General features: G+C 47.8%; 1 protein-coding gene across 6 annotated transcripts in view; it reads left to right on the top strand.

Moving 5' to 3' along the window:
- The window catches only part of DIP2C (disco interacting protein 2 homolog C), a 443,076-nt gene that overhangs the window by 333,998 nt on the left and 82,047 nt on the right, over positions 1–27,031 (top strand). For all 6 annotated transcript variants that reach the window (XM_058532329.1, XM_058532328.1, XM_058532326.1 and 3 more), the window contains 9 exons: positions 1,852–1,916; positions 4,150–4,243; positions 4,360–4,479; positions 5,751–5,865; positions 19,865–20,004; positions 22,129–22,265; positions 23,413–23,621; positions 24,657–24,771; positions 25,295–25,496. In XM_058532329.1, the coding sequence (XP_058388312.1) occupies positions 1,852–1,916; positions 4,150–4,243; positions 4,360–4,479; positions 5,751–5,865; positions 19,865–20,004; positions 22,129–22,265; positions 23,413–23,621; positions 24,657–24,771; positions 25,295–25,496 (1,197 nt within the window). The remainder of the gene's footprint in view (positions 1–1,851; positions 1,917–4,149; positions 4,244–4,359; positions 4,480–5,750; positions 5,866–19,864; positions 20,005–22,128; positions 22,266–23,412; positions 23,622–24,656; positions 24,772–25,294; positions 25,497–27,031) is intronic.

The raw sequence follows: 27,031 nt of genomic DNA, 5'->3' as shown, positions 1-27,031 counted from the left end.
ACCCCTACCAATTGGATCCGAGTTTCTGGGTGGGTTCTACGAGCACCCCAGGCTGGGCTGCCACAATGGAGAACAGTGGTTTTCATGATGTATTTTCTCTCCCTTGAATGAGAGAGTCATGGAGGCAGAGAGGTCAAGTGGCCAGAGGGAACCATGGTAACAGCACGGACTGGGCTCATGAGAGGAGTCCGCCCAGATAACCAGTTATCCCTCTGGCCAGAGCTTCTGTGACCAAGTCACAGAAGGTGACCTGCATTGGAGGTCGCTGCATTGGAGACATCACAGGCACCCAGGTGCTGGTTCCCACCTGGGAATCCCAAGGAATCTCTTCTTGGTCTCCCAGGAAGCTGGTGGTGGTGTCTGTCATGCACTGGAGGATGAATGCTTTCCTTTTTTCCTATTCTTTTTCTGTCTCCCTCACTCCGCATCCTTCTGGTAATCTTCCTTTTAAAAAACAGTTCAGGGCCGGCCCCGTGGCTTAATGGTTAAGTGCGCGCGCTCTGCTGCTGGCGGCCCGGGTTCGGATCCCGGGCGCGCATCAACGCACCGCTTCTCCGGCCATGCTGAGGCCGCGTCCCACATACAGCAACTAGAAGGATGTGCAACTATGACATACAACTATCTACTGGGGCTTTGGGGGAAAAATATAAGTAAATAAATAAAAATCTTTAAAAAAAAAAAAAAAGAAGGCAGAGCAATGAAAATAAATTTAAAAAAAAAAAAACAATTCACTTGTCTCATGGAGATTTTCTGCTGAGGTTCAGTCCCTGGACTAGCTTCCCAGACACTTTCACATGTGGAGGCACATGCCTCTAATCATCACTACCCTATTAGTCAGCGTTCTCAGTTTTAATTCCAGCATTTCTTACAACTTCATAACCGTATTCCTTGCTCTAATTTCTTGAAGGTCCCGGGCTGTCACTTTTGAGGAGGTTGGGGGAGTGAATACGTATATATTTGCTCTTTATGTCTCGATTTAAGAAAAATACTTGTGTAAATGGAATATAGGCTGTTTCCTTTGAGCATGTTTATTTTGAAAGTCCCTCTGCCTGCCCACCACAGAAGGGGTGAGGCACACGATACTGAACCTCTGGCAAGCGTCACAAGAACCAAGTGCAAGTGTAAGACAAGGCATTAGCAAATGCCTGGGGCTCGATGACAGGTGGCGTTGGGCAGATGTGTGGGCAGCTGGACCACCTGCCCAGGCCAGTTGACAAGTTGACTTAAAAAGCGCTGTTGGTGGCACCACTGGCAGCTGGCTCTCCAGCTTGGCCTCCATGTGCCAGCGTAGTAGTTGTTTTCCACTCCTTATTCTTAGGCTCTCTTCTTGCTTCCCATTTAAGAGCTGCCCCCATAGGCCTTGAATGCTCTTCCCTCCTTGACCTTCCAAATCCTGGCCTCCGTTATTATCCCAGCCTCACCCTGGAGGCTTCAAGGGTGCAGTGAAGTACGTTTGCTGGAAATCGCCTCCCTCCTCCAGATTCACCAGCAGCATTTTCCCTTTCCTGGGAGAACACATAATGGAAATGAAAAGAATCTTTAAAAAAAGGAAAAAAGGCAGGGAGGAGGAAAATAAGTATATAAAAAGAGAAGAAATAAGGTGTTTTAAGTGATGCTGTGAGGAGCTATTGCTGTTAATGTACATGTCAGAATATCCATCTAGAAACACTTTCCAGGCAGGCCAGCATTTTTAAATGGGTTGGGAGGCTACAGAATTTCTACAAAGATAAAGTGAATGATATTTTTCCAAGATCTGTTACTACCCCTTTTGTGATGTTGGGTTTTCTTTGCCTTTTGGTCTGTGCCTGTGTCTCATAAGTAAAAATCTTTTATCTCTTTTTATTTGTTCAGCTGAAACAATTGTGAATGTGTTGGATTTCAAGAAAGATGTTGGGCTCTGGCATGGAATCCTAACAGTAAGTGTGCCCCCAACCCTGCTGTGTCCTGTTTACATTTGAATTGCTTACTGTCAGAATTAGAATCATGATCTCTGTGCACAGCCGCTTGGCAAGCCCCTTCCTTCCACATTACAAAGAAAAGTCATGTTGTTAGAAGTCTTAACTTGTCAGCTAATGTAACTTTCAGAAGCACAGTCAACCCTGTGGGTTTCAGCAGCTCCTTGCTTGAGTCATCGAACCACATGAGGTTATAGCTGCTGAACGCAGCCTTTTTCAGGCTCATGGGAAGTTGTCTCTTTCCTCCCTGCTTCTGGCATTTAAGATTGCACAGTAATGCTGTCGACATCTTTGTTTGGGTCACTTTCCCATATATGTGATTTGGCTGGCACATTCTTGTTCCTTTTTCTCTCTCTGAATCAGGGTTTATGAATATTTAGGGAATCACCTAGTCCATGTGCTACAGGAGGAAAAGCCCTTTATAGATTTCCCCTTGATGAAAATTCAACATGCATTGTAGAGAATGCATGTCTCATAATTGTTAGTGCCACTTAGTAAGTGACAACAGTTCAAAGCTGTAGGCACTTTTAATAGAGAAATAACCTTCTTACATAAGATATGTTTAGCACGTAAAAAATACATGTAGCATAACTGCTTAGAATCTCGCCATGTCTATTTCATATGTGGTAATTTTCACTCACCCATTTTCATTTTTAAGTTTCTTAGGCTGAAACTTTGTATCTTTTCTGAAGTAGGAAATTTTAGTCATTTTTGCATAAGCGATAAGAACATAAACACAGAAAGTGGGATTAGTTGTTTCTTGATAAACCAGAATTTATTAGAACAAGAGCATGCAAGCATCACACAGACCAAAGGTTTGGGGCTCCAAACCAGTGACTCCTCTCTGTGATCAATGCAGTTCATTTCTACCATCTGGATACTAGCAGATGATAAGATGCGGAAGGTGCATGCTCACGAGTATGCTGGCCTGGTGGGAAGAGATGGGATCAGAGAACATAGGCTTGTATCTCAGCCCTTCGGTAGCTCTGTGGCTCCAGGCAAGTCACTTGGGCCTGAGTCACTCTGAACCTCAGCTTTCCTATCTGTCCAGTGGGATGATGCTCCTGTGTGAGAATCCTGTAGCCTAATGAGCACCTAGTCCATCTACCTGCTTGACTGTTGTGATGGGAGCTTCTGTTGTTGCTGCCATCGTAGTCTCTCTTGTGAGAATCTTGCTGTCAAGAGCTCTGTGGTGGATCTGCAGTAGATCTTGTTGATATTCCACCCCCTTGCTTACCATTGCTCTGGATTTCTGCCGGCCCCAGGAATCAGCAGTTTCTGAGTCTCTCTTTTGCTGCCACCTTCTAGAGCTAGGCAGGTCTCTGGCTGGACAGCCACACACACTCTTCTGTGGCATCTTCTATGTGGTGAAAAATGCTCTCACCCCCAGCGTGGCGGGGGAGCAACTGAGGCAAGAGGGCGCGTGCTGGCGGTGCGCAGGCTCACTCGCACTGGGGAGGGTGTAGGTGGTCACTGTCCCTGGAGCTTCCTGGACTGGACCAGCTTTCTCCAGAGCGTCTGCCCCCACTCACTCCACCTCCACCTGAGGTAGCAGAGAATCCCAACGTGGACAGAACTGACCAGGGAGGGTTTTGCCCATGCTCCCCATTCTGTAGCTCCTTAACTGCCAGGTCTGTGAGTGCAGCTGCACCAGATGACACGCAAGCAGCTGTGAGTTCTGCCTGCAGCATGCAGGGACTAACCATTTATTTTAAAAGTTTATTTAAAATAAATAAATAGATGAATAGTTTCATCTATTTTAAAGGAGCAAACCCTTTAGAGTTCCCAATCTACATTAGCAAGGCTAGATGGAAGACTAAGGGTGATTAAGACAAACTTTCCGCTATTCCATGACATCTCAGTGCAACGTGTAATAAATAAAGCTAGTATAATACACTAGAAAGAATTAAGCTTCCAGACTATGAAAGGCCATTAAAAAATGATCATTCAACTAAAGGTTTTATAAAAAAGGCTTTGGAAAGGAAAAAAGCAAGAGCCGAGAGGACTAGAAAGCCTTTAAGAAGTCACTTCCGCTCTGAAGTCTCTTCAAGGGCTCTTCCGGGATGCATTCTCCCTGAGGACCCCTGGTGTGGGATGAACCGCTCCTGTCCTGTCCCCACGTGGAGTTGGTGTGGTGGGGAGAGCGCCTCCTGTGTTCTCGCGCTGGTTCACCTCCGTGTGTCATTGCTTTCAGAGCGTCATGAACATGATGCATGTGATCAGCATCCCGTACTCGCTGATGAAGGTGAACCCGCTCTCCTGGATTCAGAAGGTCTGCCAGTACAAAGGTGCATCTCCGGGGTGGCCCTCGGGTGTTCTGTCCCTCATCACAATGGCTTCTATTTAATATCGCATGGTCTGACGGTGCACATATTAACTCACTTCCCTCCTACTTCTTTCTCAGCAAAGGTGGCTTGTGTGAAGTCCAGGGACATGCACTGGGCATTAGTGGCACACAGGGATCAAAGAGACATCAACCTCTCCTCCCTCCGGATGCTGATAGTGGCCGATGGCGCAAACCCCTGTAAGTGACCAGTCTGCTGCTCAAGTGGCAGGCGGGCAGGAGAGTCCTCGCTCTCCAGGTTTCATGCTTTGCGCTCCGGGTTTTCTTTTTCTAGTCTTGACCTTAGTTAAGAAGTTGTCGTAAAATAATAACCAAACGGTATTGCTCACTAGCCTAAGGGCACCGTGGCATGATGGTCAAGAACGTGGCCTTGCAGACACTGGGCTTGAGTCCTGGCTGTTCTGCTTCCTGATTCTGTAGAGAACATGACTTACTTTTTTAAATCATTCTCTTTCTTTAGCTGCAAAATGGTACCTAAATCATAAGTTTGTATGAGGATTAAATGAAGTAATCCCTACATACAGTTCTTTGGGATATAATAAGTGTTCAAGAAATATTAACTATTATTATTTTATGGTCTCTAGTAGTTTTATTGGTCAGGAAATTAATTTGTCATTTCTAATGGAATTTCATTATCAAATCATATAGCAAAAATTACCCAGGAAAGTAAATTAGTGGTTCCACAGAATACTGTTAATATACCTTGAGAAATATTTCAGTCAGGTGAAACAAAAACCAGCGTTTTATGAGAAGAGTATATAAGCCAGAAGCAAGGTGAATGAATGAAAGAATGTTTGTTTCTGACCACATTTGTAAACTGCAACATAAATATTTGTAAATTAAAACAGTGTATTCTTTCTTAAAGAACATCTGATATGCAAAAGTGGGCTTGCAAACAGATAACTCAGTATTACTTTTATAAATGATTCTTCCATTTACAAAATAACTCCATAAATTGTGAGCTATTTCAATATACAACTGGTTTTACCCCTAAGTCTACAGAAGAATGTGTCTTAACGTGAAGCAAGGTGAACTTGTACTGGGAAATAGTTTAGCTGAGAGGTCCCTAGTAATTACACCTGGGTCTCATCATTCAAGTTAATATAGAGGAAAGTTCATTTAGTGAAGGTTAGATTTACCTATCTCTTGGAACATGCATATTGAAAATGGTAAAACAAGTCTCAGAAAAGTTAAGTTCATCAGTCAGCAAAAATGTTTTGATTAAGTATAGAAGTTGCTGTTTTGAAATTCTTAAGTTCTATAAGTTTGAGAATAATATCATCTTTCATTGTAACATAAATGATAAATTGTATGAAAGGAAATATTTTTTCCATGCTGCATAACTCCACATGTGCCTAAGTCCTAACTTCAAAAGCATTTTATATTATGGGATATTTTTAATCAATCACATTGCTTCCGCTATCTGATTATCATCCCCTTTGTCACTCTAGGGTCTATTTCTTCCTGTGACGCATTTCTCAATGTCTTCCAAAGTAAAGGCCTGCGCCAGGAGGTCATCTGTCCCTGTGCCAGCTCACCAGAGGCTCTCACTGTGGCCATCCGGAGGTACCGGCTTAGTTAATTAAAGTGGACAGCCCAGGGAGCAGTCATGATTAAGCAGCTAATGGAGACCTGGGAATCAGAACAGTTAATCTTAGTGTGGGAATAAAAACAGGACCCAGCCTTTCCCAGATGAGTTTATGCTAGAATGGATTCTTTTAAATAGTCTCTATTCATTAGCTAGAAGAACATTTCTCACTCTCGATTTTCATCTAGTTCCTGGTGGAGTGGAAACCTCTCTAGAGGTCCGTTGAGCATTGACAGCCTGCCCTTGCAGGTTTCTCATATTTTCACTTCCTTGTATCAGGCGCAGGTTTAATTTGAGGGTGGAATAGAGTAACTGTTGGATGAATCGAAATTTTTGTAGCCATGCCTGTGCCCTGTGAAACTCAGGTTTTATATCATCTTCATTTTCTGCCCTCTGCAACACCACACATTCTGCCCTTTAAAAACACTGGTCTTCTGAGCTTTGGAGCCGCTTGATGGCACGTCAGAGGGCTATCAGATCTATGAAGAGCAGCTCTCCGCAGTGTGGGCATTGGGCTTCCTAGGTGCTCTTGCTAAGGCAGCGTTGCTCAGTGCCCCTGTCAGAGGTCACTCTGGCATCGCCACCCGCTTCAGAGCGGTGCAGCGCTTGGGGGGACATGGTTACTGGCTCGTGAAAGCTTCTCCTACCCAGGAGGAGATTACTGGAAGATTTGACATCCCAGAAATAGTCACTGGAAGGTCGTCCTTAAGTAAGACACCTTCTGATGCTTTTAGGTGTTTATTATGTTAATATAAAATTAACCAGCTGCCTGACTAACAGGTGGAAAAGTTGAGAATCTTTAAAGTACCAGAAACGACTTTTAATTTTGTTGAACCAGAAATTAAAAGTCTATAACATAATTTAAATTGATGAGTAAATATGGCACTATCAGTCAGAATTCAGTCTTCATTTTTTAAAGAATGGCAGTGTCATCCTAACAACAGGATAATCTTCTGACATTTATGTCTAACCTGGAGCACAAACCACATCGGGGTTGCAGTAGCAGATTTACCATCAATGTTCTTCAGAGATGACTCTTAAAATATGTGTCTAATTTGAACCTAAGAGTCCATACCAAGGAGACCAAGCCCCAGGGAGCTGGGCGGGGCCATGTGTCTGGCTGGGAGCCAGCCTGGCTGGTATCTGGCCACGTGACCCTGGGCAAGTCTCTTCTTTCCAGGGCCTCAGTTTCCTCCACCAAAAAATGAGGGGCTTGGACTCAGTAATCTCTCAATTTCCTTCCCCCTAAGAATTTTTAAGATTCCACAGTTCTGTGAAATAGCACCGTCGCCACAGATAATTCAGAAAACGAATAATTCACACATGTAGAAAATCCAGACAATAAGTCTGGATGTTCAGATGATTTGCTTACTTGCTTTTCCTAAAAATGTGCTTTCTGTGCCATTAAGATCAGTAGTGTGGATTATGCTAGACTTGATTGGCAGAGGGAGAAGGGGTAAGCAAAGGATTTTTAACTGTTTCTCTAAAAAAATCTTTAAAAGTCATCTTAAAAAAATCTTTCTTTAAAAAGATTAAAAACTCAGTACCCAAAATAGGCAAATGAAGTGGCTGCTCATTTCTGAGTGTGTCTCATGCAGTCCATGAGGCATTTCCCAGGTGGTCAGCGGGGCTCAAACCTCCTCTGGATAGGCCTGCTAGTCTGAGCCCACACCATCACCAGTGGGCTGGGAGAGGCAGTTTCAAAGTTTCTCACTCCTTCAAGAATCTGCAGCCCAGACCCGTTCCTTTGGTGTGTCGTTATGATTCCAGTACTTACAGGGATAGTGACTTGACACAAGTCAGCAGCCTTCCTTTTGAGTAGAATGGCTTCTCTCTGCAGACCGGAGTGCACAATCACTCATCCTCTGGCTTCTCTCACACCCTCACCACAACCCTGGCCGCACACTCACATCTCAGAATTCTTGTTTGTTGTTGCCCAAATAATTGATAGAAAACCCCAAAACCAGGACAGGGCAGTCAATACAAATCACCAAAACTCCTTGCAAGTCCTCCAGTTTGTAAGCTGTGGCAGCTGGTGACATGGTCGCGGCGTGGGCTATGGTTAGGGTGGCGGGTTTTTCATCACAGGTCTTAGTTGTGAAAGCCAGAAAGGCTCACGATCCATCCACCTCCAGTACACCACGTGTCTTCATTACCATGTGTTAGGAGTGGAACTGACCAGGCAGAAAATGAAACATGCGGTCTCATCGCCTCAGCTGAATTTTTGCCCAGTTACTTCATTGGCAAGATCTCATATAGCTTGTGTAAATTCAGCTTATTTTTCTGAAGCTCAACTATCATTACTAGTTCAGTGGGTTAAATGCAAAGGGTTTGTGATTGGAAGAATCAAAGTGTTAGTTTCTAATCCCAAACTGGTTTTCCTACAAACATTTCATAATCCTCAAGAATGATATTTACTCACTTCATTTGCACCTAAGCATTCAGCCCTTCTGCTTGACAACACCGGCAAGGCCTGCTGTGTCCTTCTCGGACTCTCTCACCAAGCATGCCCGGCCCCGGAGACCTGGTGCCAGCGGATGTCTTCTCTGGTGCTCCAAGACCATCACCATGGGGGGCTACAGCAGCCACAGGCAGTTGACCATCATAATTTCTTTAGATTTAAAATATCCGTGGAAGGAAGACAATAATGAGAAAGTGACATAAAAATATAGTCAGACTAAACAGATGCTGTAACAGGTGCGACTTCCTGCCAGAGAGCTACTGAGATCCCAGGAGGGACATGTCCCACATTCTCGGGAAATGAGTCAAGATTAGACAGAATCCTGTATTCAATAAGCACGTGATGTGACTATGAAGCAACAGTCCAGCTTTCTTGTGTGGGTTGTAGAATAAGGATTTCTTACTTGATTGTCTCAACTGATAGGAAATGATATAAATTATTTTAAGAATCAATCCCTGCCTGCAACTGGAACTAAATTGCTGCCATGAAAATTGCAATCGATGTAATCTCTATAACTGATTCAGCTTTGTGTTTTTCTCAAAGCTGCATGGAATTTTCTTCGATGACTACAAAATGAGAACTGTGAAATGGCATCTTTTGAACTTCTGCAGCATGGAGGTCCCTTGTGTGTTCATTCTCCTTGGGGGTTCTTCCCTCTCCCCTCTCAGCAGAGAGGGGCTGCCTCACGACTGCCCTCTCACCCCAACCAGTGTTCGCCCATGGAGGGCGTCCCTCCTCTCCACTGCTCTGGCCCAGATGGGGCGCCTCAGTCCAGGAGCTCTTCCCGAAGGCTCTGCTGCTCGTTTGCCCAAAGTTCCTTCATGTTTTTCCCAAGAGAGCGAGGCATCCCTAGATGCTTGGATTCCGATGCTGGCCCTGATTCCAAACACGCCCCACCCTGTGCCCTTTTTGATATTTCCATCACCATCCACAAAACAGGAACAAAGGAGGGCACGTTTCATTAGGAAGACCCTGTTTTCAAGAGCATTTGATTAAAATATGTGTATATAGCTGGGACCTGGTAGGAGACCACAGAATATTGCAGCAGCTCTTATCCCCTTCTTCCCAGGGTCTCTGCATGCACCCTAGGGGGTATCCGGCCATGACTGTGCATCGTTTCCACTTTCATGCAGATGTAGGCACACAGGTGCAGAAGGTCTGCTCTGTGGGTGCGTGAGCCTTTAGAGAATGTGCTGTAAGCGTTCTTCTTCTTTGGTTGTCACCTTCTTACTCTGCTCTCCAGCCCGTCTCTGATTCCATGTTGTTTTTCATTCATTCAGCAAATATTTTTGAATGCCTGTTGTTTACCGGGCACAGTTCTGGTGCTGGAACACAACCGTAAGGAAAGTCAGAGAGTGGGACACGGTGAGGGAAGAACAACAATCTGCCAGATAAATGGAGAGATCATCATAGCGATACAATTTGCCCTGTTGCTTTTACTGGAGAAGGGAATACAATGAATTTCCTTCAGTCATGGCTTGGCAAACGACCCTCTGTCCACATCTATAAATGGTTTCATTGGCACACAGCCACACCCGTTTGTTCTGGTGCTGCCTAGAGCGGCAGAGTCAGTAGCTGACAGACACAGATGGGCATGGGACCTAAGATGCCTGCTCTCTGGCCCCTAAAAAGTGTGCCGAGTCCTGCCAAGGGTAGTGAGTGGACTACATAAGGTACAGCTCCCACTGTGTGGTGCTAGCAGGTCTGGTTTCTGAATGCACACAAAGGCTCATTTCTTGCCCCTGACTGACAACAAAATGATTTTATGGTAGGTAGCTCCTTCAGTGAAGAACGAATACCATACCATCAAAAGGTGTGTCAGTAACCCAAAGAAATTCTCTTTTGATTCTCCAAACCTGCAGTCTGTATCCTCGCTCTGTATTCTGGTTTTCAGACTTTGATAAAATGGTCTTTGCCTGGGTGACTCACCCTGAGACCTTTTTTGTAAATCAAGACACTGCCTTTCTTCCAGAGAAATCAAGGCTTGCCCTGCCATCTTCTGCCTTGGTCTTCCTACTCAGCATCCGCTCCTGACTTTTTAAGTCTTGTAAAAATCAAAGGGAGTGCATGCTAACCATTCATGGACACAAGTCTAGAATGTGGACGTGAGATGCAGACGTTGCTGAGACCACTCTGACCTGCCTACCTCAGGAACAGCTCCTCAGATCTCACGTGGTTGGTGATGGCACACATGGCCTCACCCGTGTTTGCCTCTGGTAGCAGGCAGCAAAGCCGCTCCAGAAGGACCTGCCTCCTGAGGGACGGGCTGCGGAGCCTGACACTCCAGTCGTCTTCTGCCTTGTCCTGTCCTTGCTGAAACCAGGAAGGTTTGGGATGTTTCTGCTTGTTCTGTCTGAGGCCTCCAGGTTGCCTGTTTCAGAATAAAGAACACAGCCCTTGCACAGCTTGCACAGTCTCTCACCATTCAAGGAGACAGGATGGTCCAGTGTGTCCTGAGGACTCTGGAGGATGGTCCCTGGGCCTGTGCCTCTCACAGTCAGTCTGGTGACAGTTGGTGATGTGTGATCCTGTCCATTTTGCTCCTGCATAAAACAAGAAAGGTCCATAAAATATCCAGGAAAAAAGTCTAGTTTTAATTTTAAGATGTATGTACTACCTTATCAACTTCATGATTTTATCCAAATAAAGATAATTTTGGAAAATATCTTTGTAGTACATTTGAAAGCACAGGGTTTTTTAAAGTACTGTTTTATCCGTTTAAAGCACTCACAAGTACTATAAATGCCACTCCACTCTTTTCACCTTCCTCCTTGGATTTCAAAATCATAAATGCCTGTAACCAACAGTGAAATAGAAGGATATTTTTGAAATTTAGACTAAAATCCCCTCAAAGACAACTAACATGCGGAAGCTGGCCGTAGGTAATGTTAGAAATTGTACTGTAGTTTTTAAAACCGACAGTTTCTTTCTCGATCGCACCTCCTGTGGTCTTGGCTGAGTGGTTTCACGTCCTAGAGATGTCCTGAGGTTCTGGAGAAGCACGGCACCAACACGTAGCGCACTTTTGCCTGGAGCGGCTCAGGGAGACTGCGCTTTGCTGGGTTGCAATAAACACAAACAAAGACTCGCCCATGACTGGCCCCAAACAGCCAGCGAGTCCCCAGGTGCTGAGAATGCCCGGTGTTAACACTCCAGCGTGCCACCCTGCAGGTCATTTTGGGTTTTGAAGTGACTTGAAATCACAGACTTCACCCCACCATATCTGTGGGTCCTGTGGACAGAATTCAAGCTGCATTGCAAGACTGGCAGCCAGCAAATCAGTACCAAGCATTTGCTGTGGCGTCACCGATGGTGAGTTTGTCCAGGACTTTGTGGATTAAAAGAGTGCTTGTAAGAGTGCTTGTATGTCTTCTCATCTTGATTGTCATGCACTTCATGCAATAGAAAAGGCAGATGTTTAGATTTATTTGCTGTGTAATTGTGTCACCATGGACCAGCTGGCCTCTGAGACAGTTTCCTCATCTCTAAATGAGGGTACCAATACCTGTGCCACCTGCCTGTGTCTACTCACACCTGCCCCGTCCCTGTAGCCCCCCATCCCCGTGCCCCTCCCACTATCCCTGTGCCCCCTGGTCCCTGCGCCCCCCACATCCCAAGGCGGTTTTGTGCCAGGATCATCAGCCCAAAGCCTGGCAGCTTGCGGTCTCTGAGCCATACGCACCTGCCCCTCCCATTACTCCCACCCCCACCCCCACCCCCAGGCTTCATAGCTTTTCAGTGCCTTTGAAAAGTCAGGGTCAGATCTGGGAGGATAGGAAGACCAGATGCTGATCTTCCTGTCTTAGATCTTGGCCACTATATTGGCGACTCTTTCTCTCCTTTTGAGTGGGCAGGAGAATGGGAGGCAGAGTGGACATGACTTTCAATTTAAGCGTCCACCACCACCATCACCACTATCTTCTTTTCTTATGTACCATCCAGTGGAAGCTGTGTGTGAAAACACTCCAAAACTCCTGCTCCCCTCCCAGTCTGCCCCGCTTCCCGGCCTCATTCCTTCTTGTTCTCACACCCCTATCCAATCTGCCAGGGAACATCCAAACCCAGCTGCTTCCCCGCCTTCCCCACGGCTGCCCCCACCTGGATTCTCTCCCTTCTGCCTTGCCCCCCACCTGCCCAGAGCCCTCGGTTCCGTATGTGTCGTCCACCCACCCACCAACTGCCAGCCGGTCTGAAGGAGCGCATGAGGCTGTGTGGTCTGGCCAGCTCCTCTCTTGGTCTTGTCCTCGCTCCACGCAGCCTGGCTACGCTGGCTCCTCGCGTACCTCCACGTGCATGTATGGTCCCCTGTAAGGCCCTGTCTGCTCCCTGCCACCTGGAATACCCGCAGAGCAGTGTGGCTGGCACACCCAGTCTTCACTCACCTGTCAAGGGCCTGCCCTAACCACGAGCCTGGACTGTCTTTCCGAGCTCACATGACTCATTACCCGCTTCTCCTTAGCATTTGCCGTCTTGGCGTGTGCTGTGTGATTTACTGGTATGTTTATTGTTTATTCTCTGTCTCTGTCTGGTAAATAGTTGGTGCCTAACATATATTTTTGAATAAACGAATGAAAGAAAAATTCAAAATATGTAAAGTGAGGAGTGAAAGTCCCATCCCACGCCCTCCCTGTGAGACCTGCGTCCTTCGCCAGGAGCAAGTGCAGTGGGGACTCAGCTGTCCCCTGCGTCTGTCTGGGCTCTTGCACTTCAGCAGGCGGACGTCCAGTCTGTGTTTCACCCAAGGAGAGTCGGTGTGGTTTCTGTTTGCTGGTTTTCATTTCACTTGACGATCTAGGCGCACCTAACAGCCTGGAGTGCGATATAGCGTGGTCCACTGAGGAAACGGCACCGGCAGCAAGGCCGTGCGTCCTTAGTGTCCACCGTGCATGCTTACCGTCCTCTGGCGATGGCCCCGCGAGGCAGGTCCCGGGAAAGGCGGAGATGAGAGGGAGGAGCACGCGTGCGCAGTTGGAGGTCTCTGGCAGCGGCTCCCGCGGAAGGAGGAAAGGCCCGTCCATTCCTCCGGAGCCAGCTCCGGACCCCGGAGCCTAAGTGCGGGAAACCTGCTTCCCACCAGAACTCCCGAAGCAGCCCGTGGGCTTCGGTGGTCACATGGAAGCTGTGGAGGTCAGCAGCTGACTGGAACACAGACACGAAGGTGGTGACAGCGTCTGCCACCAGCGCACCTCTGCGCGGTGCGTTTACGCTGAAATGACCCTCGGCCCACGTGCGCAGCTCTAGGAAGAGCCATCTCTCGCTGACTTGGGTCATTCCTGCCACCGCAGCGGCCTCCCCAGAACCCCCACCCCTGGTTGACCTGACGTCTTCTCAGAGACCCCCAGTTCTGTGACTGGCTTCATTTCTCAGATTCATGAATAAATCTAGGGACAGGAACATTGGATAAAAAAAGGTACAATTTTAGTATTCTAAGTAGAATTAGGAACAATAGTGTAATCAAACTAAAAATAGCCCTCTGGTCACTCTGCTTATTTCACTCTATACTCCCTTATCTCGAGCACATTCCTCAGTCTTATCAAGACAGCTGTCATCTCTCTGTTTAATTACTCAGCATATGATGCATATTTAAGCTATTGAGTGTCGGTGATTATACAAAGAATGACCTTTATAATTAGCTATTGCCCTTAGACTGCGTGGAGGTGAATTTAGGTGGCAAGGACTCAATTTCAGTGGTGGGGTATTTTAGGAGAGAAATGAATGCTAGGCTCTCCTTTAGAATCTGTTGTTTGCATTGTTCTTGTTTCTTACATGTTGATATTTAAGTCAATTTCAAACAAATTTGATGAAAACAGCACTGACACTTGCATTTTCATCCACATACTCCTCTCCGGGCTGTTTTCTATAACCTGTGGCTAGAGGGAGAAGTTCCGTGTTCTTGGTGCTTCACTGAACTATTGTGTCCACAGAAGGGTTAAGATAAATCCTGCTTTTGGAGCTGGTGCATTTAAACTCATACTGTACTTTGTGCTAAGTCCTTATTTTCTTCCCTGAAACACACTGATGACTTGAAGGAAATTTCCCACATATGAGAGGTCAGAGGCCAGGATTAAGTAAAAACAGCTTTGATCCATTCTGTTCAAGCCATTTGAATGAGGGTCCAGGAGAGCTAGTCATTACTCCTTCCTGGGTCTCGGTGTGAGGACAAAATGATGCTGTCTTAAATGTCACCAGAGTCTAGTGTGGGAAGCATTGCAATCAGGTAGTATGTACAGAGCAGAGAAGGTATGCCTGGTATGCTATTCTTAATGGTAGTATTACCATCGTAATATTACCATGATAATATTATCTATGTAACATTATGTATGTAATATATATGCATGCGTACGTGTGTCTATTGTTGTATAGTGATCTATTATATAGAAATGCTGTAATAAATGTTGTTGAAGGAAACTGCAGTTACCGAGACTTAACTCCTCTGCTCTCCAGATGTGCCTAAGTTGAGAGTGAATGAATTGGAGATTGTCTGTATAAAATGAGGAAGGAAAGAAGTTTGTTGTCCCGCTGGCAGAAGGGCTCTGTGAAGGACAGTGGTGTTAAAGCTGTGCCGACGTGGTTGCAGTTACTCGATTAACTCCTGGGAATGGAAGTTGTCGTACTGCTTGTCGTTTACTTGACTCCGTTTATTTCACCTTCACCGCTGGGCCAGGCTGTTGCTGTCAGTGGTAGCAACCTGTGGATGTGTTCACTCAAGTTTACAGTAGCAGTTTCTTCAGACGATACACTGGCATAATTAGCTACAGGCTTAGGCAACCTTTTACAGAGGCTGGAAATAGCGTTACAGGTGAACAGTGGGTCAAACTCTGTCCCATGGAAGCCGCTCGCCGTTGAGCACACTTCTCATGAGGCCGATGCTGAGGCTGACGTGCACCCTTCCTCTCTCGTCAGCTCTAATTTCGGTCTTTCTCTTTCGCCCGTCAGTGCCGTATTGGCCATATGTAGCTGAATACCTTCTTCCTTCTGTCTCTCTAAGACCACTTCTTTATAATTCCTCCTGTAATTCACGGTCCATGTGAGACGCTCTTGGCCTGTAGTCATGAGTACACCATTTCATCTCGGAATTGAACCTGGAAGTTGACAAATGGGTCCATAGCCCTCTTAGCTGTTATTTATTTACCGTTTTTGATTATGACAGTAAATGGTTTTGAAATCCCTGGGAGTTCTGCTTCCTGGGGTTATTTTTTCACTTCCTCACTGAGTTTATCTACTTGGACTTCTTATTGCCTAGGATGGCGTTAATGGAGATAAAGATGCTCTGGCATGGTTAATAATGAGGGGATGCCACTGGAACAGCATGAGGACTGGCATCTTGTTCATTGGGCTGGGAACAGTGTTGAGGCTGAAGATCTGTGTCTGCACGAGTGTGCGGAATCGGGTACTGCTGGGAGGCAGCGTAGCAGCCTGGTCAGAGCACAGGTCCTGAAGCCGTCTGAGCCTCAGCCTGGGTCGGCCCTACCACTGTGGCCTTGGGCTGGGCCCCACCTCTCCTCTCTGTGCCTCCTTCCTGTGAATGGGAGCACGGCCGTGCCTGTCTCACAGGGCTGCTATAAGAATAGTTAACGTACATAAAACACGTAGAACCACACACTGCATAAAACAGTGCAATACATGTCTGGTAAATCTAAAAATAACTCATATACTGTTGGTGGGAATGCATAAGGATCGTCTTTTTGGAAGTTATTTAGGCTTTATTAAAGTTTTAAGTGTATATGCTTTTTTGGTTCTTCTATTCACTTTCTAGATATGTATCTTACAGTAATATTTCTAACTGTAGAAAAATTAAAAGAAATAAATGATCATATATTCATATTACTGAATACCATCTACTGGTTAAGTGAGGTCAGTTCACTGGTATGTGCAGTACACATACTATGTATGTTCATATACGCACACACAGGAAGGTCTGCAAGGTCTGTGAGGTGAAAAAGCAAGTTGCAGAAGAAGATGCATATTGTGGTTCTGCTTTTCTTTGAATATAAATGTATTTGTTTGTGTACACACTTTATATGTAAATGCATGTTACAGAGGCTGGGACTTCACGTGTGAAAGCGTGGGTAATGGCTACCTGTGGCCTGGAGGGTTAGAGGACAAGCGAGACTTTCCCTGTTGCTGTGTGTTCCCGTGCGGTGTTTGACTTGTCCACACGAAGGATGTGCTCACGTGTTACTCATGTTTGTTTTAAAGTTGCATAAAAAGACAACTGTGCAGTGAAGTAAAAGGCGCTCAGTCTTCTAGGCCAGAGGCGGAGAAAGTGTCAGGAAAGGAGGCGGGCTGTTGTCTGGGTCTGGGCGTGGGCTCTGCTGTGGCTTCGAGCCCCACCAGCCCCAGCACGTATGCAGGCAGCTAAGTCACCACTTCTGTGCCTTAGTGTCTAATCTGTAAAGTGGGGGAGTAGTGGCCTGCGGGGGTTTGTGTGTCACGTGAGTCAGTGTGTGTGAGGGGCTCAGGAAACGCAGAAGCGTCAGCTGAGCATAGCTCCGTCTTCAGGAAGCAGGGGCTGTCGGCACCGCAGCTCTTGCAGGAAAGCTGAGGGACAGAACCAGGAGTGCCATCTGTGGCGAGGTGGGGTAGCAAGGCCGGGCACTGTGTCTGGGGATTCACATGCTTCTCTTCTGCCTTTGCGCATGTACTGTGCAAATCTGCAAAGAAAAGAACCCAGGAGTCTCAGTTTTCTCTAACTAGAAAGGGACTGCGTTAAATATAAATACATAATGGTAGATTCAAGTAATGCAAGGTTAGTGTCATTGGTTTACGTTTTAAGTGAGTACACTCAATCTTTTGTAACTATCATTTTATAATTATAGTTGAAAATTTCCTGTGAGAAACAAAGTTCATAATTTTAATGTGTTTAATTATCACACATACGAGTCTTGCGTCTCATTCACTGTTATTAAACGTAGGAGAGTGGATCTCATAACTAAGACAACAGACTGTACGTTGTTGAGTGCTAGACGAACCTTCCTTCCTGGCTTCTCCTGTACAGCCCTTCCCGGTCAGCACATCGTGTTTTTGAATCTTCCCATTCTTGGGCTATGTCATGGCTAGTCCAGCATTTTGCTTTCATGTGGCTTTTTAAAATAAAAATAAGTGTACCTTTAAATTCTGTTACTCAGTGTATTAGTTTCCTGGGGCTCTCATAATAAAGCACGTCAAACTGGGTGCTTTAAAAGGCAGAAATTTCTTCTCTCACAGTTGTAGAGTCTAGAAGCCTGGGATCAAGGTGTTGGCAGAATTGGTTCCTTTGGAGGCTCTGACGGGGGCTTCTGCTCCGGGCCTCTCTCTCCAGCTTCTGGTGGTGCCAGAGGTCCTTGGCGTTCCATCCCCCTGTCTCTGCCTCCGTGGTCATGTGGCCTTCTCCCTGTGTCGTGTCTCTGCCTCTTTTTCTCTTCGTTTAAGGACACTGGTCTTTGGATTTAGGGCCCACCACGTTCCAACATGACTTCATCTTCACTAATTCCATCTGCAAAGACCCTATTTCCCAAGAAGGTCACATTAAAGGTACCTTGGACTAGGACTGGGACATATCTTTTGGTGGACACACTTCAACCCACAACAGATACTAAGGCTATGATTTCTGACTCGCACATTGGATTTTGCCGAGGACAGTAGCAGAGTGAGGAGTCCTGGCAGCAGAGCAATAACAGGACTCAGTTATTGAGGGCTCTTCTCTAATTTCAGAGCATTGATTTGTTAGGGTCTTTGGAAAAGAAAAAGCCAGGGGAACAATATAGATTCCAGGGTTTGGGGCTCATTTCCAGGTAGTTTCACGTGGGTCTTATTATTTGGGCAGACTTTTCTTTTGTGTCTGGTTAGCTATACCCTTCGTGATTCTTGCAGAATAATTCTATTTCCAAATTCTTTTCTGCTTCTTTTTTATTTTTATTTTTTTTGAGATATAATTAACAATGTACTTCTTTTTTAAATACACTAGCTACTTGTTTCAAATGAGATCTCCTTTTGCAAATTTTAACTTTTGTGTTTCCCCATTTATGTTTTTAGGTTCATTATAAGCCTTTATAATATTTTAAAGCCAAACAGCAAATTTCTATTTATAGTTCAACCTTTAGATCCTAAAATTACGTTAAACATTTGTATATTGAAAATTACAGAAACAAATGTGATGTTTACCTAAATTGTGCTTTCTCACTTAGCTCATACTGAAGAATCTTCAGTTAGCAGGGATAAAATCCATGATCTTGGAATATAGTAATTTATTTGTTCACTAATTCAGTCAACAGACATTTATTGCTGGACACTACCCAAGGGTGGGACGCAGCAGTGAACAAGAAAACCCGCCTCCCTCAAGGAACATAGACTGTGATGGAGGAGGCGGGGCAGGCAGTCAGATGGCACCTGCTGTGGAGACACGGGTTGGGGGTGCTATTTTTATGGGGTGACGAGCAGTTATATATTAGAGCCGCCCCGGAGGACAGTGAGGGCAAAAACCGTGTAGACATCTGCTGGAAGAACATTGGGATAGAGGCAAGAACAAGTGCAGAAGCCCCCAGGGGCCGTGGGCTGGGCTCTGGAGGAGGGGGGAGGAGGAGGTGGGGATGCCCCCCGGGGGACTAGGCTGGGCTCTGGAGGAAGAGAAGGAGGTGGTAGGAATGTCCCCAGGGGCAGTGGGCTGGGCACTGGAGGAGGAGGAGGTAGGGATGCCCTCAGAGGGAGTGGGCTGGGCACTGGAGGAGGAGGACAAGGTGGGGATGCCCCCAGGGGCAGTGGGCTGGGCACTGGAGGAGGAGGAGGTGGGAATGTCCCTGGAGCAGTGGGCTGGGCACTGGAGGAGGAGGAGGAGGAGGAGGAGGTCGGGATGCTGGTGTAGAATCAGCTGGAGGTGAGACAGGAGATGGGGCTGGGGTCCAGCTGCAGAGCCCACGGGCGGCAGAGAACTCAGACCGTGGATGTGGTGAACTGTACTTCATCCTCTGACCATGAAGGGTTTTACTGCATGTCTCGCATCCAAATCATCTTCCTAAGAACTTGTCATCCAGAATGGCCCAGCATAAACCTCATTCCAGGTTCGCACACAGTTGAGCAGGAGCCCACGCAGTGCACATCTGAACCTGAGGCTGGGAGGGCAGAGTCCCTGTCACTTGCGCGCCCTCTGTCATCTGTGTGTCACCTGGAGATGTTACTCTCCCTTTTAAGCCATTTTCAGAACTGGGAAGTCTGACGTTGCAGGGAGAGGGAGTGGGAGGGTGAGAGAGTGCATCGACCGGGCAGTCTGTGGTGATCATGTGCAAGAGGAGGGCAGGGTGTTGGAGCAGGGCAATGTCTTCACACTTCTGAGGTGTTTGTAAAATGTCCAGAAACCCAGAGGTAGGATTGATAGACACCGACATCTCGTAAACAGGAAGCAAGCGCTCCTTCAAGTGCCGGGAGCACAGAATGTGTGGGCAGGTCTGCGTTCAGGAGGTCCCCGGGGTGTGTGCCCTTGTGTGGGTGTCTGTGGTGAGGACGCTGATCTGCTTCTGCTATTCAGACAACTGCCATTGCAGGCCTACAGATGACAGCAACCAGCCCCCGGGCCGGGGCGTCCTCTCCATGCACGGGCTGACCTACGGGGTCATCCGGGTGGACTCAGAGGAAAAGCTGTCTGTGCTCACCGTACAGGACGTCGGCCTCGTGATGCCCGGAGGTGAGTGTGGGCCAAGCGTGTGCGGGGCGGGAGTATGCTAATCATCCTCATGGTGGGCCCCCAGTGCCCCTGTGCTGGGAGCTCTGACTGAATGCTGAACTCCGGTCTTCTCAAGTCCGCGTTAAGCCTCAAAGGTCTGTGTGCTGCCTCTCCCAGCATGTTCAAGAAGCTGAGGAAGGGCGTCTACGCCTCCTTGCACACTGGGACCCGGGGTGCTGTTCCCCCGGGGGCACCATGGGTCTCTCTGCACCCCCCGAAGCCCCTGGGTGGCTTCTCCCCTCCCAGGGTCAGGTTCCCACTAGTCATCCAGGGGTCCGGCAAAGCCGGGCCCTGAGGCTTGTGGCAGACAGTTTCCAGTGAAAACCGAGGAGCAGAGGTCTGGATAGTCAGTGAAGCTTGTCTTTATCGGCGGAACCCTTTTTCGAAAGTCAGGGAGACCACTTGGCAGTACCTCCCTTCCTCCTCCCCCGCCGCCCCATGCTTGGGCACCTCTGCAACCTCACACAAGGCTCCACCAAGTGCAGCGGGAGGGGCGAGCCCCCGTCTCATTTGCGAGATGCCCTCACCTGGTCCTGCCTCTCCTGGGGAGGGGGGTGGTATCGGTGTCCCCTCTCTCAGGACCCATGGCACATTTAGGCCCCCTCGATGGAGCGGCTCCCTTTCCTGGAGCAGGTTCCACTCGGAATCTGGACCGTCTCCTCCTGAGGAGCCCTCCAGGCTCAGGCGTGTGGCCTTGCCTGGTGAGAGGACAGTCGAGTCCACACACAACACTGGGTGACGGGAACGTGGCTTCCTCTCAACCAACAGTGCCCGCGTCCTCATCCTCACGGCCCCTCTGCACCGGGGTGGGAGCTGGCCCAGCTTCCCCAGAGGTCGCCGTGTCTCTGCTTGCACTGTGAGGGGCACAAAAGAGATAAAGCAGACCTTGGCATTCCCCGTCCTCAACACCTCTCATTTTGATGTCACCAAAGCGTCTTTCTCTTCCTCCTCTCATCCCTGGAAACACTCTCTTCAGTCACAGAAACTTAAACCTTCGGACCCCTGACATCCTGTATGTCTTCCGCCCACTGCATGCTTCCAGCCTTAGCCAGGCCTCCTGGCTCCATTTCCTTCTTTCTCTAAAATAAAAAAATATTTACTTTTCAAGTAAGTAACAGATCCTCATGGTTCCAGCCTCAAAGAATTCAGATTGTACGATGAAAACCCTTCTTTCCAACCACCTAGAGGCGACCACACGTGTCCCGCACTTCCTGTCACCTCCGCTCCAGCCTGGGGGTGACTGGAGGTCTTAGGCTCAGCCGTCACTAAATGCACACACACCCCTCGCTGAGAGGCCAGCTACCCTCCTGAATCAGACCTGAGGTTTGCAGGGCGGTGCATGGGGTGTATACACGTCCGAGCGCTCGTGCCACAGACTCGTGAGAATTTACTGTCATTGAATTACGTGCCAAAAACGTTCAGTCGTGAAGTTCTCACCAATATTCTCTGAAGGACCCACCTTAACAGGGAGTTTGAGAGCAAAGACGAGTTCCATGGGACGTTGGAGGCTTAAATCCTACTGTCAGCTGAGGGAGCTTGCCTGCGAGGCGCTGCACGCTCCTCCCTTTGCCACTTCCCTTGTCCTGCCCGCTGAGCGCATGGTGCTGCCCGCTCGAGTGTGGCAGACGCCCTTGAGGTGGAGTCTAAGTGTCATCCTCACATCCCAATGGCAGAAAGGGTTGCTCCCCTTAAGTATGATTTACAAATTAAAATTAAAGCAATTGGAATTATTTACTGGTGTCACAAGTATGAAATTTGATGTTCTGCTGCAACATGAAAAATCATGACTCGCTTTAGGGAAAATGAGCCCCTGGCTCATTTTATACTGGCAGTTTTGTTCTGTATACTGTTTCTATTCATTTGTGTTCTCATTCGTATTTGTTCTCCCTTCCCCCCTCCCTCCTATTCTCCCTCCCCCTCTCTGCCTCCTTCTGTCCTTCTCCTTCTCTCTCTTCTGTCTGTCTCTCCCTTTTTCTCTTTCTCCCCACCTCTCTCTCTTTCTGTATGTGTCTCCCTCTCCCTCTCCCTCTGTCTGTGTCTCCCTCCCTCTCTCTAATGTTATCTGCACTTCCTGTTTGCTCTCAGCCATCATGTGTTCAGTGAAGCCAGACGGGATTCCTCAGCTGTGTAGAACAGATGAAATCGGGGAGCTCTGTGTGTGCGCGATTGCTACGGGCACATCCTATTACGGCCTCTCGGGCATGACCAAGAACACCTTCGAGGTAGGTTCATGGAGGTGAGCTCCATCCGATTTCCTCTTCGGACAGCATTGCCAGGTGCATAGAAATAGATGTGCAAGATAAGATGGTAATTTCTCAATAGTAAATGGTTGGACTTTCTCCTGCCATTTTTTTTAATGGTTTTCAATAAATTTGGCTTATCAGCGCTGTTTTCACTTTGTAACCAGTGTCAAAAAAGGGCAAGTACAGTTTCTTAAAAAAGGGCCTTTTTTATATTCTCATCTTTGCCTGTTAGAGCACCAGCTGACAGGTGGGTAGAAGGAGGAGCGTGCCCAGGTATACACAGCCTCACCAAGGTGGGGGAGCCAAGGGCGTGTGTGAGCATACACACACACACACACACACACACACACACACGCAGGCCTCGTGAGTGAGAGGTTAAGGGGTAGACTCAGCAGGCTCGGGAGCACAGCGCTGGCCTCTGCTCTCGGAGTTGCTGTCGTTTTCCCGAGTGATGCCTGCCCTTAGGAGGAGCACACTTTCTGTTTTGCATGAGGAGATAGGAGCTATTGAGGATAAGTTTCTAATGTGCAGACTTTGGGTGAGTGATGGTGCCTGTACAGCAGCTTTGTTGAACATGTGTTCAGTCTCTAGAGTATCCCTGACGCTGAGCTGGACACGGTCTGAATGACCCATCTCTTTCTGTCATATCTGCAAGGTTTGAGGAAAACAGAACACATATGATTTACTTTCTTTATATTTTTCTTTTCAATGTCATTCCAATAAGGAAAAATATTTTAATGAAAACAGATCATTTTACGAGTAATATACGTTATTTAAAATGCACGTTGGTTCCCCATTTATCACTTTGATGCTGTGGTTTTATAAGCAGAAGAGTTAATTCGTGTTGATTGGACTATCGTGATGATCTCTGGATATTGCCTCGGAGGAGGCTCTGAAGCTGGGAAGGAAATGCGTGAGGCCCTGCATATGGCCCCAGGGGACCAAGTGTGAGGAGCTGGGAGGTGGGGGCGGGGGGAGGTGCCTTCCGGGTTGCAGGCCGTCTGCTAGCAGCAGCTGCCTGGCCCTGGGCTTCTCCAGCAGGGTCAGGTAGGACACACAGCCAGAGAAAAGCAGGCCCAGGTGGACAAGGGGCATCGCTGGGCTTTCAGTGCTTCTGTGTCCCCAGGTGTTCCCCGTGACGAGCTCAGGGGCCCCAGTCAGCGAGTACCCGTTCGTGAGGACAGGCCTGCTGGGCTTCGTCGGCCCTGGGGGGCTGGTCTTTGTGGTGGGCAAGATGGATGGTCTCATGGTGGTCAGCGGGCGCAGACACAACGCCGACGACATCGTGGCCACGGCGCTGGCCGTGGAGCCCATGAAGTTCGTCTACCGGGGACGGTGAGTGTGCCCTCTGTGAGTTAAGCACATGGTCTTCTGTAGAGCACACTTTTTATATAATGCTGCATAAATTCCTTAAACTGATGGGACTCAGTGTCCTCTTCTGTAAAATGAAGTAACTGGACTTTGAGATTCCATCTAGTTCTGAATGTTATGAACTTTATAGGAATTTCCTGAGCCCCATAAATACATTATCATTAACTTCCCCTCTAAGTTTAATAAAAATATCCGTTTGAAAAACTTATTTTTAATAACTACACAAAGAGCCAAATATTCACGTTGCTGCGGGTCATTTGGAAAGACCCAAAGAGAACGGTTGAGCAACAAATTTGCATGGGAAACTCGCTCCTGTGGCTGCTCTCTGTGTTGGCCCGCCTGGCTTGACACACAGGAGACGCTGAGTCAGGACCACAGCTCCTGAGTTCCCTGCTAATTTGAAGGAGTCATAAACTGCTTTGGAACGTACTTCAGTTTGGCAAGCTAATGGGAGTCGGAGAAGTAGATACCTGGATGTGGCATTGCCACCCTAGGATTATCTTTAAACCACAAGCTCTTTGTGGAAAGGTCCAAGTTGCCACAGTCCTGTGCTTACCATGAGAGGCAGACAGATCTAGCAGAAAACCATTAGTTCCCAGATGGAAAGTTCTATTCTTTTGGAGAATGACTACTTCACAGGTGCGAACTCCAGATGTGAACTGTATGGCTTTGTAAATTTCAGTAGTTCTGGTAATCGCACAGCAGCTCCGTCTGTCTGTACTGAGGTAGGAAACCTGTCCCCCAAAGCTGCAGGCAACCTCAGCGGGAAATGGGCTCTTCCGCCCTCGTGGCCTCGTCAGGTTCTCCCCCTGAAGCTGGGCTCATGTCACCGAGTGTGTGGGAGTCTGAGGCTGCAGTTTGCCTTCTGAGCTCGTGGTTGGCGCTGTGACCTCCTGAGCTCTGTAATCGGTAGCGGTTGTAAAGCTCCCTATTGCAGAACTGATCCCCTCGCCAGCACCTCCAGCGCGTGCTCACTGCACTTCCTTTCTATCCCCACAGAATAGCTGTGTTTTCGGTGACTGTCCTGCACGATGAGAGGATAGTGATTGTGGCCGAGCAGAGGCCGGACTCCACAGAGGAGGACAGCTTCCAGTGGATGAGCAGGGTGCTCCAGGTAGCTCTTTGCCTGCCCAGGGTCCCTCTCCCCGTCCCACGTCAGCTTCCTTTAGCGTCCGTTAGGATGTGGCCAGCTCTCGTCAACTGTGCTTTTGTGCTCCCTGATCCTCACTCCATTTGATCAGAAATTGCATCCACTGTGAAACTTGTGTTTGCATTCCAGGAAAGTAGCTAAACAGCCCGAGCTTAGGAATCGGGGGTTGCAGAACGGGCTCCCACCATTCACTTGGTGAGGTCACAAGTAAAAGTTTTTGTTACAATCTTGAGAATATATTTTCTTTTCTCTAAATTTCCTTTTTTGGTGTGTATTGTATGCCACAAGTCCAACTTAAAACTGTTCAGCTTGGTGAGGTTTGGTGAGACAACCCCTCTCTCACCCTGGCATCTCCAGACCAGCAGCACTGCTCATGCTGCGTGAGCTCCTGCATGTTGTAGATGATATTTTGCACAGCCTAAATATTTGCTCGGTGTCTGCTCATAATACCTGTTCTAACACAGCACCCCCTCTCATCACTTTCCAGGCAATCGACAGCATACATCAAGTTGGTGTTTATTGCCTGGCCTTGGTTCCAGCAAACACCCTCCCCAAAACCCCGCTCGGTGGGATCCATTTGTCAGAAACGAAGCAGCTTTTCCTGGAGGGCTCACTTCACCCCTGCAATGTCCTCATGTGCCCCCACACTTGTGTTACAAACTTGCCTAAACCTCGACAGAAGCAACCAGGTATGTCTGACGGGCCTGGAGGGTTGTGCAGAGTCTGAGGTTGCTCTCTGGAGCTGTGAGTGCCACGCTCTCCAGGTCTTAGGAACATCGGTGGTTGTTAGCCTTTCTCCCCTGGTCTCCACGGCCACACGCTCTTGGGGCGGAAGCCTGCTCCTCACAGCAGTGTTTCTCTACCCACGGGGGACAGAGTGCAGCACTGTCCTGGGACAGCAAAACCTGCTCAGAGCAGGGCGTGTGGAGAACATTTGAATGGAGAGAGGCATCCGTTTCCTGAGCCCAGTCTTTTCAGTGGGATGTCAGACCCTCCATCCAGCAGGTGGCCTTTGGCAGGGCTCAGAACCTCTCAGGATCACAGTGTCCTCAGGCGCAGATGAGAATAATTCTTATTGCGTGTTTCATGTGGCTAATTTAGGAGTCAAAGCAGCTAATGTGGGAAAAAGCACTTTGAAGCATATGAATAATTCCCCAAATTTATTTATGACATTGTTATGATAGTAAACATTTGTGTAGTGCTTTGCAGTTTGGGGAGTACATAATTATCCATGATCTGACTTGATCCTCCCTACAACTAAATCGATGGTGCTCTTTAGCCTTGTACACGGTTATCAGTGAAAGGGAACTTACTGCAAGAATGTGGATCGAGAAAGCAGCTCCTCTGCCAGTGTAGTAACAGAAGGTCCCGGGCCTCCAGGCTGTGCCGTGCAGACAGACCTCAGAGCGGCCAGAGCTCTGGCTGGGGTGACAGAACAACAGCACGTAGGGCCTTGCACAGGCCGTGTTTCAGCATGTTGTGTACACTAACTCGTTTCATCCTCATGGAGCCCTGTGACGTGGGCGCTCTCTTGTCTCTGTTTCACAAATGAGGAAAATGTGCCACAGAGGGGTTCAGGAATTGGCCCAAGGCTACGGGGCCAGAGGATGGTAGAGACAGAGGCAGACCCGATGGCCGTTTGCTCCATCTGGTAACATGGCAGGGGACAGAGTTGATGGGAAGTCGACTAGAGGTGATTGGGTCGTCTCTGGGCACAGCTGACTTGGTGGTAAATGCAGGAGCCATCTGGCCCTGAGGTCCACCCCCCGTAAGTGAGACTGGGTGAGGTTGGGGGGGTTGGTCCCCTCCAGGTCAGGGTGAGGACACTGAGGCTGCAGGAGAAAAGTGGTTGCCCCAGACGTAGAACTGGGACAGAATTTGAATCTAGGTCTCTGGCTCTGTGTCCTGTGCTGCTGTTGCCTCTGCAATGCAGAGACGTTTGTAAGGTGGTCAGAATGCCCCCTGCACGCGGGAGCGTTTTGTTCTCTCCTGGAGTAAGCTAATCCTCCTGGAGGGCGGAGGAAGTCGGGTTCTGCTCTCTGGGCGCATTGGGTGTGTCCTTACCACTGCTCTTTCCTTTCTGTCCTATTTCTGTCTTGTTAATTATTTTCTTCTATTCTAGATTTCCATAACCAATGTTCCTCCTCCATTTCTTCTTCCTCTCACCTTCATTTTATTCTCTCAATCCCTGGTTTATACAATTGTTGTAGTAAAATGCAGAGTT

This window comes from Diceros bicornis, chromosome 36 (genome assembly GCF_020826845.1).
Source record: "Diceros bicornis minor isolate mBicDic1 chromosome 36, mDicBic1.mat.cur, whole genome shotgun sequence".
NCBI lineage: Eukaryota > Metazoa > Chordata > Mammalia > Perissodactyla > Rhinocerotidae > Diceros > Diceros bicornis.
Note: the sequence above shows the minus strand (reverse complement) of the source record. Positions and strands in the feature narration are given on the sequence as shown.